Source organism: Engystomops pustulosus, chromosome 4, assembly GCF_040894005.1.
Source record: "Engystomops pustulosus chromosome 4, aEngPut4.maternal, whole genome shotgun sequence".
Taxonomy (NCBI): domain Eukaryota; kingdom Metazoa; phylum Chordata; class Amphibia; order Anura; family Leptodactylidae; genus Engystomops; species Engystomops pustulosus.
The window spans coordinates 224,450,818-224,469,373 of record NC_092414.1 but is presented as its reverse complement, the minus strand read 5'-3'; the positions used below and the strand labels follow the sequence as shown (position 1 = coordinate 224,469,373).

General features: G+C 50.5%; 1 protein-coding gene across 6 annotated transcripts in view; it reads left to right on the top strand.

Moving 5' to 3' along the window:
• The window catches only part of ZMYND15 (zinc finger MYND-type containing 15), a 29,860-nt gene extending 21,477 nt beyond the window's left edge, over positions 1-8,383 (top strand). For 5 of the 6 annotated variants that reach the window (XM_072150029.1, XM_072150034.1, XM_072150030.1 and 2 more), the window contains 9 exons: positions 22-156; positions 235-315; positions 402-518; positions 4,621-4,709; positions 4,790-4,891; positions 4,959-5,085; positions 5,239-5,297; positions 6,961-7,121; positions 8,169-8,383. In XM_072150029.1, coding sequence (XP_072006130.1) covers positions 22-156; positions 235-315; positions 402-518; positions 4,621-4,709; positions 4,790-4,891; positions 4,959-5,085; positions 5,239-5,297; positions 6,961-7,121; positions 8,169-8,346 — 1,049 coding nt within the window. In that variant the 3' untranslated portion in view covers positions 8,347-8,383. The remainder of the gene's footprint in view (positions 1-21; positions 157-234; positions 316-401; positions 519-4,620; positions 4,710-4,789; positions 4,892-4,958; positions 5,086-5,238; positions 5,298-6,960; positions 7,122-8,168) is intronic. The other variant, XM_072150033.1, reaches the window with a different exon arrangement.
• The last annotated feature ends 10,173 nt before the right edge of the window (positions 8,384-18,556 follow it).

Below are 18,556 nucleotides of genomic sequence, written 5' to 3'. Positions count from 1 at the left end.
CCATTGTCCTTATCTTTTCAGATGTGACGAGTCGCTCGTTCGACAAGGAGCACTTCCTGAGCAGTCGCAGTCTCACCGGCGGATACTGGGCGGCGGAGAGCATCCATTACCACACCAGAGGCCTCCAGGACGCCTGCCAGGCCTGGAACATGGAGGGTGTGTATATTGTAGACCAGCACTACCATACAAGGACCAGTGGAGGCGCTCTACCTAACCAATGCTTGTAAATTTCAGGAGGACGAGGAGAGCCTCTCCTGAAGGACACAGACGTCCTCCTCAGGATGCAGCCTAAAGAACGTCTCAGGAGCTCATTGGGTAGGTGGCTCCTAGACGATGTGCATTTTATTGACATGACCAATCAGGAGCAAGTTTATTGACCTGTGTGTTGTGTCACCCTATAGTGTCCTGGAAGGAGTATTATAACTGGCGAGGACTGAGTCTTAACAACCCCGTAGCTGCCCTCCTCACCTACCCTCTCACCATCTACTACATCATTTGCGAGCTTGTCCCCCAGCACTGTGAGTACAGGGACATACCCAGGCACGTGTACGCTAAATCCAGAAGTGCCCTGGATGGGGGAGGGGACAAATACAATGCCCTGTACTTTCCATCAATAAGCCTAGTGGTTTTACAGGACTCCAGGGGGCACCAAGGCAAACTTTGGTTCGGGGCTCCATTTATCTAAACCTTCAACAGTATCTCATCCTGAATGCTCTACTTGATAATACACAGATTCACATAAATTAACATAGATATATACCAGCAGTGAATATACCACACACATAGATATATACCAGCAGGGGATATACCACACACATAGATATATACCAGCAGGGGATATACCACACACATAGATATATACCAGCAGGGGATATACCACACACATAGAAATGTACCAGCAGGGGATATACCACACACATAGAAATGTACCAGCAGTGGATATACCACACACATAGAAATGTACCAGCAGTGGATATACCACACACATAGAAATGTACCAGCAGTGAATATACCACACACATAGAAATGTACCAGCAGTGAATATACCACACACATAGAAATGTACCAGCAGTGAATATACCACACACATAGAAATGTACCAGCAGTGAATATACCACACACATAGAAATGTACCAGCAGTGAATATACCACACACATAGAAATGTACCAGCAGTGAATATACCACACACATAGAAATGTACCAGCAGTGAATATACCACACACATAGAAATGTACCAGCAGTGAATATACCACACACATAGAAATGTACCAGCAGTGAATATACCACACACATAGAAATGTACCAGCAGTGAATATACCACACACATAGAAATGTACCAGCAGTGAATATACCACACACATAGAAATGTACCAGCAGTGAATATACCACACACATAGAAATGTACCAGCAGTGAATATACCACACACATAGAAATGTACCAGCAGTGAATATACCACACACATAGAAATGTACCAGCAGTGAATATACCACACACATAGAAATGTACCAGCAGTGAATAAACCACACACATAGATATATACCAGCAGTGAATAAACCACACACATTGATATATACTAGCAGTGAATATACCACACACATAGATAAATACCAGCAGAGGATATACCACACACATAGATATATACCAGCAGGGAATATACCACACACATAGATATGTACCAACAGGGGATATACCACTCACATAGATATATATCAGCAGGGGATATGCTACACATTTAGATATGTACCGGCAGGGTATATACCACACACACAGATTTATGAAGGAAACCTAAGACCAGATTTTACCTCCTTAAAGAGGACCTTTGACCATCTCATACATATGGAGATGAACATACCACACTGCAGGGGCTGCTACACCAATTAAGGGGCACTTTCAATGTTATTTCTAGCCCCCACTGTTGCTAAGATTGTGTTCTGATAGCATTCTACTTGCCCCAGCTCCTCCTCCCTGACAGGGATCAATGGTCAGATACAGGGACTGATACCTCCACAACACTGGGGGCTGAATCTGTAAAGCAGCCCCTACCGAATGGGAAATCCACCTCCACATGTTTGAGGTGGTGAAAGGTCCTCTTTAAGCTACTCTAGGTATGGAATATCCTTTCTAGCATTTTCATTTATATGAAAAATAGTAAAGAAAAGAATTTCATCAGATGGCATCCAGCTTGTGGTTCTGTAACGTACAGAACGGGAGACAAGAAAGAGGCGGGAACTGGACCTCTGACTTCCCTCTATGCCTTTAATTGCCTGCATCACACTGTGAGTATACCCAAAAGCATGGTCCTAGGTGAAATAGGCCATAAGTGGAGGTTCCTTAAGTGGGGCTTCTCCTCTAGCCTCTAAAAGTGACTCATCTCTTGACGACTCATCTCATGACTGTTCTCTGCTCATTTGTTTATGACTTTGGAGGAAAATTTCAATAGTTAAATGGGTAAGATGTCACCTAAAAAGGCAACGCTAATACGGAAAATTTGCTCCTGTTTCCTGTAGTCCGAAGGCAGCACATCCCCTATTGGGCAGAAGAACAAGGGTTAATTAACAATCACCTGACATGTTTGTTATGAAGCAATGACAAAATGTATTGTGGGGGTCAGCATCCGGGCCGTGAGATGTAGATGTTCCAGGTCTGGGGAGGGAGTCTCCATTATTCCCCCTTTGACAGGGCTATTAGAAGCGGGAACCAAACCCGTCTTGGCCAAAATGGCCTAATGACAATAACCAGTGTCTTGTAATTTTCTGAAGGATTCTCCATATGAGTGGAATCAGGGAAATACATACAGGACCCCCCCCCCCCCCTCCCAACAATGAGAGAGAGGGCATCTACTCGGAAGGGATCTTCTTCCCAGAAGTTGTGCATTGTTCCTGGAGGCCATTTGAGGGTTTCCCATCTTCTGGGTCACTAGCTTGAAGACTGCTCGGGGTTGAGGGACCTCTCTGAAGGCTGCACAGGATTGAGGCCTAGCCAGTCGCCCCTTGTGTTCACAGTGCCCTGCCCGGTGTGCTGCACGTAGGGTCCAACTCTGGCCTCTGCCCATCTCCTGACAGTGGCACATTCCCTGGACAAGGATGGGCTTTTAGTGCCACCGCCACGTTGTCCAAGGGGACTACCACATCTTCACCCTGAAGAAGATCAAGCTCTCAGCATCTTCTCTCCGCTGGTCCAGTCTCTCTGAACCCCGACAGCTTTCAGGTGGGCTCCCTGGCCCCAGTTGGATGCATCTGTTGATGGTACAATCGGGGAGGCTGGACGGATTGACCTGCCCTCGAAAGGATTCCTGAACCACCACTTCAGTCCTCGAACAGCAGACGGATGAATTATCGTGTTCTTGTCCTTCTACTGGGGACACCTGGACCACTGGTGGAGAATGGAGGCTTGTATCTTCCTCAGATGAGCTCCTATGGTGATCACAGCCGGCACAGACGTGTTCTGGTGTCTTCACTGACCTCTTCATGGGCATCATTTTGGATGAGTCCATTATGAGCTCCAGAGACTTCTTCCTGGTGGCTGGACATAGCTGGGAGTTCTCCAGGTTTATGTGGAGCCCATGGTCTCTCGGCATGGTGAGTGTTATCTACAGGAGCTTCACGAGGAGCTCTGGTGTCTGGGCCATCTCCACCCAATTCTCCAGGAGAGGGTTGATATGAATTCCTTGAAGTGTGAGGGCCACTGTCACCACCTCCGTGAACACCCCGGGTGCAGAACTGGGGCCGCAGGACAGACACCGGAATTGGAAGTGTTGAGTCGTCTTTCCTTGCTATTTTCAGGAACTTCCTGTGGTTTTGGTAGTTTGGGCACCTGCAGGTCGGCGTCTTTAGGGCGACTGGTGTCGTGATGTTGTTTTCAGTCGAGACGGTAATTACGGACCTCATGGATTCCACCTTGGACCTTCCTTTGGCTATGAGCTGGATGAGGACGGTTAGTTCTATCACCAATCTCTACTTGTTTCCCAGTTGGGTGCTGGAAAAACCTCTGGAATAAACCCCTAAAGCTTCTAACACTTCATGGATACAAATTCCTGTCCCGGAGCTGGACGCACAGGGTTGGATGGACGGTTTGTCTGGAGGCAAGGACTTGTAGAGCAGATCCCCTATGTATGTCCGCAGATGCCCAGGAGTCTACTAATCACATTCTGCAATGACAGTAGATACAAGCATGACAACCGACTGGTAAGCAGGGACTCCCAGCGGGGTTACAACACGGGGCATTGGAGGGACTCAGACACGTTTGCACCAGAAAGGAGGCTTAATCCCAAGAGCGTGGGCACCAGCTCCGGATCATGGGGCCAGGCTCCACCATTTTCTTCTAACGTCATGTTCTGTCCACAGAAGAAAAAAATTCCATACCCAACCCGAGGGGGTAGTAATTTAGTGGGGTAAAAGCTGGTGACAGGGTCCGTTTATAGCACAGAGCTCATTTACTAAGAGCAGTCAGTGCGTCAGATTATTTTAGAAGGTTGCCAGACCCCCTGAGATTGTTACCCTAAACCTGCGACCTTTGTGACCCCAGAGTTGTGTCCATCGGTCGCCCTTCCACCTCCAGGGGGCGTGACCTGAGACGTGGCCAGGATTTGGGGTTGTGTCACCTCCTTGTTTCTCTCTAGTTCCAGAAGTGAATATTCTGAAGAAACAATCTCTGAAGATCCACATCGCTTCGGCCGGAGCAGAATACCACAACATCCTGCTCTTCTGGGTGAGTCTCGCTGCCACCACCGGAGGGCGCTGTTATAATGGCGGGTAATCACCTGACACTTGTGCGCCCCCTCCTGGCAGGAGCTGGCAGTGCTGATGCCCCATGTGCTCCTGGAGTTGGTGTTTGTAGGCAGTGACCTTCCTGCGGAGGACGATGAGAGAAGCTTCATCATCCATAAGAAGGTGAGAACGGGGAGGAGCAGGGTCTGCGAGGGTCCTGACCGCGTGTAATAACGCTGCGTCTCCACAGGGGTCCGAGGTGGTCTGCTCCCACGTTACCTATGAGGACAGTGACCGAGGCCTGCGGGGGATAAACGTCAAGGTGCATGCGCGGCCCTACCACACCCTACAAGTGGCCAAGCCTGACCTCGTCATTGGTTCGTATTACATACAGTCACTAAGCGGGGGCGGGACCCAACATTATAGCTCCACCCATTTCAGGAGCCAAACCAATGTACAGTATGTATAACACTGATATACAGAACCAGAACCATCTCTATCGTCTAATATGTCCACCCCCCTGTCTGCAGGATTCAACTCTGGCTTTGGATTGGATGATACCTGGCTAAGTACACTACCACGACTGCAGGTACGTCCTTACAGACAGAAGGAGGGGCTAAGAGTCTGGCCCTCCCCTCACATAGTGATACAGACAGAAGGAGGAGCTATGATCCTGCCCCTCCCCCTGCAGGGTGATAGAGACAAAAGGAGGAGCTATAAGTCTGCACCCCCACCCCTTCAGGGTGATACAGACAGAAGGAGGAGCAATGATCCTGCCCCTCCCCCTGCAGGGTGATACAGACAGAAGGAGGAGCAATGATCCTGCCCCTCCCCGTTTCTGTGTGTTTGTGCAACATCCTCCCGCTGGGCCTGTCCTTAGGTGTGGGGGCAGCTGCTAGTCATGTCACAGGTGGCTTGGACCAGGTGAACAGGCCTCTTCCATGTGAGGGGCTGCTAGAAGATGGGAGGGATCCCCCTGGGGTATTCCGGTGCATGTCTGATGTAGGGATCTCAGGGCAGTTGGTGAAGGGGAGACCCAAGATGTTAGCGGCAGCCAGTGATCACATGTGGACACAGAGGAAATAAACGTCAAACTCACAGTCCCTTTATTCACAGTCTCCAGCACAGCAATGGTTACAGTGTGAGGCAGTAGGTCCTTCCTGCCCGGTCAGGGGTAGCTGGTGGTTGGATGCAGGTCCTATGGCTTACAGCTGGAAAAGAAGTTGACCGATTGGGCAGCAGTTTAGGCAGGCTGTGTACGGAGAGGCAGAGTTGCTCCCTCAAGGAAGACAGAAGCTGCAGGCTGCTAGTCTCTTACCCAGTCTTAGACTGTTAGAACTCTATGGGGCTCATGTACTAAGGGACCGCGGAGTGCATTTTTTTGGGCATTTAACAGGGGATTTTGGCGTACACGATCGGTATTTGACGCATCGGCGCCGGCTTGCAAGCGCCAGAAATCGGGGGGCGGGCCGTCAGACAACTCACAAGATTTAACATCTTGAATTGTGTCGCAAGACAAGCACTTACATGCACCGGGAAGAAGAAGGTGAACTCTGGGGGACCTCGGCGCTGGATGCAGGAACTCGGGCGCACGAGCTTCATGAATCGCGCCGGACTTCATCCTGGTCGGACCGTCCGAATCGGGGATTGGACAGGACCGGGTAAGTAAATTTGCCCAATATCTTCAGCCAGAGGGAGTATTAATAAACTTCCGCTCTGGGAGGGGTTGAAGACATCCAACCAATCACTGAAGCCGGTGCAGACCAGAATTAACATTAAGTTTACATTAGAGATATTAACCCTTTCCCTCAAGCAGATAGACAGTATAGCTGGCAATACCGGAAGTGAGCAAGAGATGGTGGCAAACACAAAGGAATAGACAGAATGCCATAAATTATAGGGAAGTAATTAGGGGTCACATTGGGCATTAAGGTTCGTAATGGGGGCCATGCTGGAGAAGGGTAGCCCCGGGCTACCACATATACTATAGCGATCTATGATGTAAGGAGTCCCTCCACCTGTCGGGTGTAGGCCCCGGGTGTCGCCCTGCAGGGTGTAGGCCCCGGGTGTCGCCCTGCAGGGTGTAGGCCCCGGGTGTCGCCCTGCAGGGTGTAGGCCCCGGGTGTCGCCCTGCAGGGTGTAGGCCCCGGGTGTCGCCCTGCAGGGTGTAGGCCCCGGGTGTCGCCCTGCAGGGTGTAGGCCCCGGGTGTCGCCCTGCAGGGTGTAGGTGTGATATCTGCCTTGTGTTCCAGGTAATGAAGGTTCCAGCCTACTTCTCCGAGTGCTCCCAGTACAGCTGTGAGGTGGATGCGCAGGTGGTCTCTGTAGCCACAGGGGGCTTGGCCAGTCCTCCCATTCTTAATCCATTCCGCTCTCCCCTGAGGATTGTGGCCGCTGATAACAACATCCCATGGTAAGGGCAGGACAGAGCAGGGGCAGGGACAGAGGAGCGAGCGAGGGAGGGGCAGGGACAGAGGAGCGAGCGAGGGAGGGGCAGGGACAGAGGAGCGAGCGAGCGAGGGAGGGAGGGGCAGGGACAGAGGAGCGAGGGAGGGGCAGGGACAGAGGAGCGAGGGAGGGGCAGGGACAGAGGAGCGAGCGAGCGAGGGAGGGGCAGGGACAGAGGAGCGAGGGAGGGGCAGGGACAGAGGAGCGAGGGAGGGGCAGGGACAGAGGAGCGAGCGAGCGAGGGAGGGGCAGGGACAGAGGAGCGAGGGAGGGGCAATGACAGAGGAGCGAGGGAGGGGCAGGGACAGAGGAGCGAGGGAGGGGCAGGGACAGAGGAGCGAGGGAGGGGCAGGGACAGAGGAGCGAGGGAGGGGCAGGGACAGAGGAGCGAGGGAGGGACAGAGGAGCGAGGGAGGGGCAGGGACAGAGGAGCGAGCGAGGGGCAGGGACAGAGGAGCGAGCGAGCGAGCGAGGGGCAGGGACAGAGGAGCGAGCGAGCGAGGGAGGGGCAGGGACAGAGGAGCGAGCGAGCGAGGGGCAGGGACAGAGGAGCGAGCGAGGGGCAGGGACAGAGGAGCGAGCGAGCGAGGGGCAGGGACAGAGGAGCGAGCGAGCGAGCGAGGGGCAGGGACAGAGGAGCGAGCGAGCGAGCGAGGGGCAGGGACAGAGGAGCGAGCGAGCGAGGGGCAGGGACAGAGGAGCGAGCGAGCGAGCGAGGGGCAGGGACAGAGGAGCGAGCGAGCAAGGGAGGGGCAGGGACAGAGGAGCGAGCGAGCAAGGGAGGGGCAGGGACAGAGGAGCGAGCGAGCGAGGGGCAGGGACAGAGGAGCGAGCGAGCGAGCGAGGGGCAGGGACAGAGGAGCGAGCGAGCGAGGGGGGAAGGGACAGAGGAGCGAGCGAGGGGCAGGGGCAGGGACAGAGGAGCGACCGAGCGAGGGGCAGGGACAGAGGAGCGAGCGAGATGAGAAGGTGTCGTAGGAGCTGACAATCTAATGCTTGTCCTATCTTCCAGGTATAAGAACGCTTTCCTCTTCTATTTGATCTATAAATGTAACCAGAATAACACAAAGAAGCATAATACCCATCCGCCATCCATCGCTGTCCATGCCCCGCCCCCTGCGATAATGGTGGAGGCTTCACCCCAGAAAAAGAAGAATAAGGTGGGACGTAACCAGTGCAGGAAGAAGTAGTGACCGCAGCTAGAAATAAAGAAGGGATATACTTTTATCATGTCTGATGGGCGAGGATCCTTATACACTGTGCAGACACCGCACCTGTCCAAGGTACAAGGAGGATGACATCACAGGAGCGCGTATACAGAGCGCATAGCGAGTCCACGGCGTATACAGAGCGCATAGCGAGTCCACGGCGTATACAGAGCGCATAGCGAGTCCACGGCGTATACAGAGCGCATAGCGAGTCCACGGCGTATACAGAGCGCATAGCGAGTCCACGGCGTATACAGAGCGCATAGCGAGTCCACGCCGTATACAAAGCGCATAGCGAGTCCACGCCGTATACAGAGCGCATAGCGAGTCCACGCCGTATACAGAGCGCATAGCGAGTCCACGCCGTATACAGAGCGCATAGCGAGTCCACGCCGTATACAGAGCGCATAGCGAGTCCACGCCGTATACAGAGCGCATAGCGAGTCCACGCCGTATACAGAGCGCATAGCAAGTCCACGCCGTATACAGAGCGCATAGCGAGTCCACGCCGTATACAGAGCGCATAGCGAGTCCACGGCGTATACAGAGCCTATAGCGAGTCCACGGCGTATACAGAGCCTATAGCGAGTCCACGGCGTATACAGAGCGTATAGAGAGTCCACGGCGTATGCAGAGCGTATAGAGAGTCCTCAGGGCCCATTTATGATGCGTTGAGTTTTTGACGCATTCCACTGGCTTCCACCTTTAGCAGATGCAGTGGAAACACAATGGGGCAAATTTACTTACCCGGCCCATTCGCGATCCAGCGGCGCGTTCTCTGCTCTGGATTCGGGTCCGGCCGGGATTCATGAAGGCAGTTCCTCCGCCGTCCACCAGGTGGCGCTGCTGCGCTGAAAATCATCTCCACGCGCCGGAATGCACCACCTCGGACCAGGTGAAGGTAAGCGGTCACCAAGCGACACTTTTTCGGTTTTTAAATGCGGCGGTTTTTCCGAATACGTCGGGTTTTCGTTCGGCCACGCCCCCCGATTTCCGTCGCGCGCATGCCGGCGCCGATGCGCCACAATCCGATCGCGTGCGACACAATCCCGGGGCAATTCAGGTACAATCGGCGCAAATCGGAAATATTCGGGTAACACGTCGGGAAAACGCGATTCGGGCCCTTAGTAAATGACCCCCAATGTAACCTTAGCGCATGATCAAGGATGAAGCCAGTTGAATACGTCAAAAACTCAACGCACGACGCAGCACAACGCATCATGTGAATGCGCCCTCAGTGTATGCAGCCAGTTTCCTGGTCGTCCGCAGGCAGCACTGAATGGGTTAAGTCTATGATCTCCCATTGGACAGAAGATAACAATGAATTAGCAGTAGTGATTGGCCGCTGTCTTCCTATAAGAAAGCCCCAAGGCAATGAGCTCACGTGGACAAGAAGTAACTCCAGGAGACATGTTGGTTTGGCTCCCTGTCCACGGGCCGGGGTGTCCTTGCCTTTGGGACTGTTACTATTGGGTAGCCTTCTGAAAACCTGCGTGTGTTACAGGGTCCCTGCACGACACAGGACGCCATCTTTGCGGTACGTTTAACTTTGTTATTCTGTGCAAATGTTCCCTGTGTATACGCCGTTTACCTGGTGCCTGGTCTCCATTGCGGGGCTCTCCTGTGCTGTCTCCGCCTTCCATCTCTCATTGGTTGGGGTCTCCATTGCGGGGCTCTCCTGTGCTGTCTCCGCCTTCCATCTCTCATTGGTTGGGGTCTCCATTGCGGGGCTCTCCTGTGCTGTCTCCGCCTTCCATCTCTCATTGGTTGGGTCTCCATTGCCGGGCTCTCCTGTGCTGTCTCCGCCTTCCATCTCTCATTGGTCGGGGGGTCTCCATTGCCGGGCTCTCCTGTGCTGTCTCCGCCTTCCATCTCTCATTGGTTGGGTCTCCATTGCCGGGCTCTCCAGTGCTGTCTCCGCCTTCCATCTCTCATTGGTTGGGGGGTCTCCATTGCCGGGCTCTCCTGTGCTGTCTCCTCCTTCCATTTCTCATTGGTTGGGGTCTCCATTGCCGGGCTCTCCTGTGCGGTCTCCGCCTTCCATGTCTCATTGGTTGGGGTCTCCATTGCGGGGCTCTCCTGTGCCGTCTCCTCCGTCCATTTCTCATTGGTTGGGGTCTCCATTGCCGGGCTCTCCTGTACTGTCTCCTCCTTCCATTTCTCATTGGTTGGGGTCTCCATTGCGGGGCTCTCCTGTGCCGTCTCCTCCGTCCATTTCTCATTGGTTGGGGTCTCCATTGCCGGGCTCTCCTGTACTGTCTCCTCCTTCCATTTCTCATTGGTTGGGGTCTCCATTGCGGGGCTCTCCTGTGCCGTCTCCTCCTTCCATGTCTCATTGGTCGGGGTCTCCATTGCCGGGCTCTCCTGTGCTGTCTCCTCCTTCCATCTCTCATTGGTCGGGGTCTCCATTGCTGGGCTCTCCTGTGCCGTCTCCTCCTTCCATGTCTCATTGGTCGGGGTCTCCATTGCCGGGCTCTCCTGTGCTGTCTCCTCCTTCCATGTCTCATTGGTCGGGGTCTCCATTGCCGGGCTCTCCTGTGCTGTCTCTGCCTTCCATGTCTCATTGGTCGGGGTCTCCATTGCCGGGCTCTCCAGTGCTGTCTCCGCCTTCCATCTCTCATTGGTTGGGGGGTCTCCATTGCCGGGCTCTCCTGTGCTGTCTCCTCCTTCCATGTCTCATTGGTCGGGGTCTCCATTGCTAGGCTCTCCTGTGCTGTCTCCGCCTTCCATGTCTCATTGGTTGGGGTCTCCATTGTTGGGCTCTCCTGTGCGGTCTCCGCCTTCCATGTCTCATTGGTCGGGGTCTCCATTGCCGGGCTCTCCTGTGCTGTCTCCGCATTTCATGTCTCATTGGTCGGGGTCTCCATTGCTGGGCTCTCCTGTACCGTCTCCTCCTTCCATGTCTCATTGGTTGGGGTCTCCATTGCGGGGCTCTCCTGTGCTGTCTCCTCCTTCCATGTCTCATTGGTTGGGGTCTCCATTGCCGGGCTCTCCTGTGCTGTCTCCGCATTCCATGTCTCATTGGTTGGGGTCTCCATTGCTGGGCTCTCCTGTGCTGTCTCCGCATTCCATGTCTCATTGGTCGGGGTCTCCATTGCCGGGCTCTCCTGTGCTGTCTCCGCATTCCATGTCTCATTGGTCGGGGTCTCCATTGCCGGGCTCTCCTGTGCTGTCTCCGCCTTCCATCTCTCATTGGTCGGGGTCTCCATTGCCGGGCTCTCCTGTGCTGTTTATGCCCAGTTTATCCTCCCCTTCCATCATGGGACCTGATGGTTATCCGGAAACACTTAGCTCAGAAGCCTTTGAGCCAATCCAGGACATGGCCCTACATCTTCTCTCCTGGTGGCCATCTGCTCTGCTCGAAGAATAAGTGAGATCCAGGCCTTCTCGTGTAATGAGCCAAACATGAGAATTATGGAGGATTGTTTGACCCTTCGTACAATGCCAGGTTTTCTTCCTGTCCTGGGGATTTAGTCTTCTTAGGAAGAACAAACAATCCTGCGGGCTCTGGATGTGGAGAGAGCAGGGCTCTGCTATCTGTATTATTATACAGTTCAGAGGTCCTGACAAGGGCGACCAACCTCCTCGAGGTGGATCACAAGTGTTTATGTTACCAGCTGGAGGATATTCCTTCCCCATGGAATCTCACAGCACATGCCACCAGATCAGCAGCGTCTTCCTGGGCTGAGATTACACTGGAGCAGGTATCTAACGCCGCAGTCTGGTCAAACCCTTCAACCTCCGTAAAACCCCCCGGGCTGGATGTAGGCTCCGGGGCGGCCATCGGCATAAGAGAGCTTAGTGCGGCTGCCTCATGTTATTCCCACACTGTATTATTACTTCTCACGTCTCATTCAGTGCTGCCTGAGGATGACCAGGAGTAGGAAAATTTGCTCACCAACATTTTTGTTTCCTGTAGTCCGAAGGCAGCACATGTGACCACCCCCCCTCCCCCCAATACATTTTACACCACCACAAGTAGGAGATCACTACATACAGATTATACAGCCACCACTAGGAGGAGATCACTACATACACATTATACACCACCACTAGGGGGAGCTCACTACATACAGATTATACAGCCACCACTAGGAGGAGATCACTACATACACATTATACACCACCACTAGGAGGAGATCACTACATACACATTATACAGCCACCACTAGGGGGAGATCACTACATACACATTATACACCACCACTAGGAGGAGATCACTACATACACATTATACACCACCACTAGGAGGAGATCACTACATACAGATTATACAGCCACCACTAGGAGGAGATCACTACATACAGATTATACAGCCACCACTAGGAGGAGATCACTACATACAGATTATACAGCCACCACTAGGAGGAGATCACTACATACAGATTATACAGCCACCACTAGGGGGAGATCACTACATACACATTATACACCACCACTAGGGGGAGATCACTACATACACATTATACACCACCACTAGGAGGAGCTCACTACATACACATTATACACCACCACAAGGGGGAGATCACTACATACACATTATACACCACCACTAGGGGGAGATCACTACATACACATTATACACCACCACTAGGAGGAGATCACTACATACAGATTATACACCACCACTAGGAGGAGATCACTACATACAGATTATACACCACCACTAGGAGGAGATCACTACATACAGATTATACACCACCACTAGGGGGAGATCACTACATACACATTATACACCACCACTAGGAGGAGCTCACTACATACACATTATACACCACCACTAGGGGGAGATCACTACATACACATTATACACCACCACTAGGAGGAGATCACTACATACACATTATACACCACCACTAGGGGGAGATCACTACATACACATTATACACCACCACTAGGGGAGATCACTACATACAGATTATACACCACCACTAGGAGGAGATCACTGCATACAGATTATACACCACCACTAGGGGGAGATCACTACATACAGATTATACACCACCATTAGGGGGAGATCACTACATATAGATTATACACCACCACTAGGAGGATCTCACTACATACAGATTATACACCACCACTAGGAGGAGATCACTGCATACAGATTATACCCCACCACTAGGAGGAGATCACTGCATACAGATTATACACCACCACTAGGGGGAGATCACTACATACACATTATACACCACCACTAGGAGGAGATCACTACATACACCACCACTAGGAGAAGATCACTACATACAGATTATACACCACCACTAGGAGGAGATCACTACATACAGATTATACACCACCACTAGGGGGAGATCACTACATACACATTATACACCACCACTAGGGAGAGCTCACTACATACAGATTATACCCCACCACTAGGGGGAGCTCACTGCATACAGATTATACCCCACCACTAGGAGGAGATCCCTGCATACAGATTATACACCACCACTAGGAGGAGATCACTACATACAGATTATACAATACCACTAGGAGGAGATCACTACATACAGATTATACAATACCACTAGGAGGAGATCACTACATACAGAATATACACCACCACTAGGGGGAGCTCACTACATACACCACCACTAGGAGGACCTCACTACATACACATTATACATCACCACTAGGAGGAGCTCACTACATACAGATTATACACCACCACTAGGGGGTGATCACTACATACAGATTATACACCACCACTAGGGGGAGATCACTACATACACATTATACACCACCACTAGGAGGAAATCACTACATACAGATTATACACCACCACTAGGAGGAAATCACTACATACAGATTATACACCACCACTAGGAGGAAATCACTACATACAGATTATACACCACCACTAGGGGGAGATCACTACATACAGATTATACACCACCACTAGGAGGAAATCACTACATACAGATTATACACCACCACTAGGAGGAAATCACTACATACAGATTATACACCACCACTAGGGGGAGCTCACTAAATACACCACCACTAGGAGGACCTCACTACATACACATTATGCATCACCACTAGGAGGAGCTCACTACATACAGATTATACACCACCACTAGGGGGAGATCACTACATACAGATTATACACCACCACAAGGAGGAGATCACTACATACAGATTATACAATACCACTAGGAGGAGATCACTACATACAGATTATACACCACCACTAGGGGGAGCTCACTACATACACCACCACTAGGAGGACCTCACTACATACACATTATACATCACCACTAGGAGGAGCTCACTACATACAGATTATACACCACCACTAGGGGGTGATCACTACATACAGATTATACACCACCACTAGGAGGAGATCACTACATACAGATTATACACCACCACTAGGAGGAGATCACTACATACAGATTATACAATACCACTAGGAGGAGATCACTACATACAGATTATACACCACCACTAGGGGGAGCTCACTACATACACCACCACTAGGAGGACCTCACTACATACACATTATACATCACCACTAGGAGGAGCTCACTACATACAGATTATACACCACCACAAGGGGGAGATCACTACATACAGATTATACACCACCACTAGGAGGAGATCACTACATACAGATTATACACCATCACTAGGGGGAGCTCACTACATACACCACCACTAGGAGAAGATCACTACATACAGATTATACACCACCACTAGGAGGAGATCACTACATACAGATTATACACCACCACTAGGGGGAGATCACTACATACACATTATACACCACCACTAGGAGGAGATCACTACATACACATTATACACCACCACTAGGAGGAGATCACTACATACACCACCACTAGGAGAAGATCACTACATACAGATTATACACCACCACTAGGAGGAGATCACTACATACAGATTATACACCACCACTAGGGGGAGATCACTACATACACATTATACACCACCAATAGGGAGAGCTCACTACATACAGATTATACCCCACCACTAGGGGGAGCTCACTGCATACAGATTATACCCCACCACTAGGAGGAGATCCCTGCATACAGATTATACACCACTAGGAGGAAATCACTACATACAGATTATACACCACCACTAGGGGGAGATCACTACATACAGATTATACACCACCACTAGGGGGAGATCACTACATACAGATTATACAATACCACTAGGAGGAGATCACTACATACAGATTATACACCACCACTAGGGGGAGCTCACTACATACACCACCACTAGGAGGACCTCACTACATACACATTATGCATCACCACTAGGAGGAGCTCACTACAGATTATACACCACCACTAGGGGGAGATCACTACATACAGATTATACACCACCACTAGGAGGAGATCACTACATACAGATTATACACCATCACTAGGGGGAGCTCACTACATACACATTATACACCACCACTAGGGGGAGATCACTACATACACATTATACACCACCACTAGGGGGAGATCACTACATACACATTATACACCACCACTAGGGGGAGATCACTACATACACATTATACACCACCACTAGGAGGAGATCACTACATACACATTATACACCACCACTAGGGGGAGCTCACTACATACAGATTATACACCACCACTAGGGGGAGATCACTACATACAGATTATACAGCCACCACTAGGGGGAGATCACTACATACAGATTATACAGCCACCACTAGGGGGAGATCACTACATACAGATTATACAGCCACCACTAGGGGGAGATCACTACATACAGATTATACACCACCACTAGGAGGACCTCACTACATACACATTATACATCACCACTAGGAGGAGATCACTACATACAGATTATACACCACCACTAGGGGGAGATCACTACATACACATTATACATCACCACTAGGGGGAGATCACTACATACAGATTATACACCACCACTAGGGGGAGCTCACTACATACAGATTATACATCACCACTAGGGGGAGCTCACTACATACAGATTATACACCACCACTAGGGGGAGCTCACTACATACAGATTATACACCACCACTAGGGGGAGCTCACTACATACAGATTATACACCACCACTAGGGGGAGATCACTACATACAGATTATACACCACCACTAGGAGGAGATCACTACATACAGATTATACATCACCACTAGGGGGAGATCACTACATACAGATTATACACCACCACTAGGGGGAGATCACTACATACACATTATACACCACCACTAGGAGGAGCTCACTACATACACATTATACACCACCACAAGGAGGAGCTCACTACATACAGATTATACCCCACCACTAGGGGGAGATCACTACATACAGATTATACACCACCACTAGGGGGAGCTCACTACATACACATTATACACCACCACTAGGAGAAGATCACTACATACACATTATACACCACCACTAGGAGGAGATCACTACATACACATTATACACCACCACTAGGGGGAGCTCACTACATACACATTATACACCACCACTAGGGGGAGCTCACTACATACAGATTATACACCACCACTAGGGGGAGCTCACTACATACACATTATACACCACCACTAGGGGGAGATCACTACATACACATTATACACCACCACTAGGGGGAGATCACTACATACACATTATACACCACAACTAGGGGGAGCTCACTACATACACATTATACACCACCACTAGGGGGAGCTCACTACATACACATTATACACCATCACTAGGGGGAGATCACTACATACACATTATACACCACCACTAGGGGGAGATCACTACATACACATTATACACCACCACAAGGAGGAGCTCACTACATACAGATTATACACCACCACTAGGGGGAGCTCACTACATACAGATTATACACCACCACTAGGGGGAGCTCACTACATACACATTATACACCACCACTAGGGGGAGATCACTACATACAGATTATACACCACCACTAGGAGGAGCTCACTACATACAGATTATACCCCACCACTAGGGGGAGATCACTACATACAGATTATACACCACCACTAGGGGGAGCTCACTACATACAGATTATACACCACCACTAGGGGGAGCTCACTACATACAGATTATACACCACCACTAGGGGGAGCTCACTACATACAGATTATACACCACCACTAGAGGGAGCTCACTACATACAGATTATACACCACCACTAGGAGGAGATCACTACATACATATTATACACCACCACTAGGGGGAGATCACTACATACAGATTATACACCACCACTAGGGGGAGATCACTACATACAGATTATACACCACCACTAGGGGGGGATCACTACATACACATTATACACCACCACTAGGGGGAGATCACTACATACAGATTATACACCACCACTAGGGGGAGATCACTACATACAGATTATACACCACCACTAGGGGGAGATCACTACATTTACATTATACACCACCACTAGGAGGACCTCACTACATACACATTATACACCACCACTAGGAGGAGATCACTACATACACATTATACACCACCACTAGGAGGAGATCACTACATACACATTATACACCACCACTAGGAGGAGATCACTACATACACATTATACACCACCACTAGGAGGAGATCACTACATACACATTATACACCACCACTAGGGGGAGATCACTACATACACATTATACACCACCACTAGGGGGAGATCACTACATACACATTATACACCACCACTAGGGGGAGATCACTACATACACATAATACACCATCACTAGGGGGAGATCACTGCATACACATTATACACCACCACTAGGAGGAGATCACTACATACAGATTATACACCACCACTAGGAGGAGATCACTACATACAGATTACACACCACCACTAGGGGAGATCACTACATACACATTATACACCACCACTAGGGGGAGATCACTACATACAGATTATACATCACCACTAGGGGGAGATCCCTACATACAGATTATACACCACCACTAGGGGGAGATCACTACATACACATTATACACCACCACTAGGGGGAGATCACTACATACACATTATACACCACCACTAGGGGGAGATCACTACATACACATTATACACCACCACTAGGGGGAGATCCCTACATACAGATTATACACCACCACTAGGGGGAGATCACTACATACACATTATACACCACCACTAGGAGGAGATCACTAC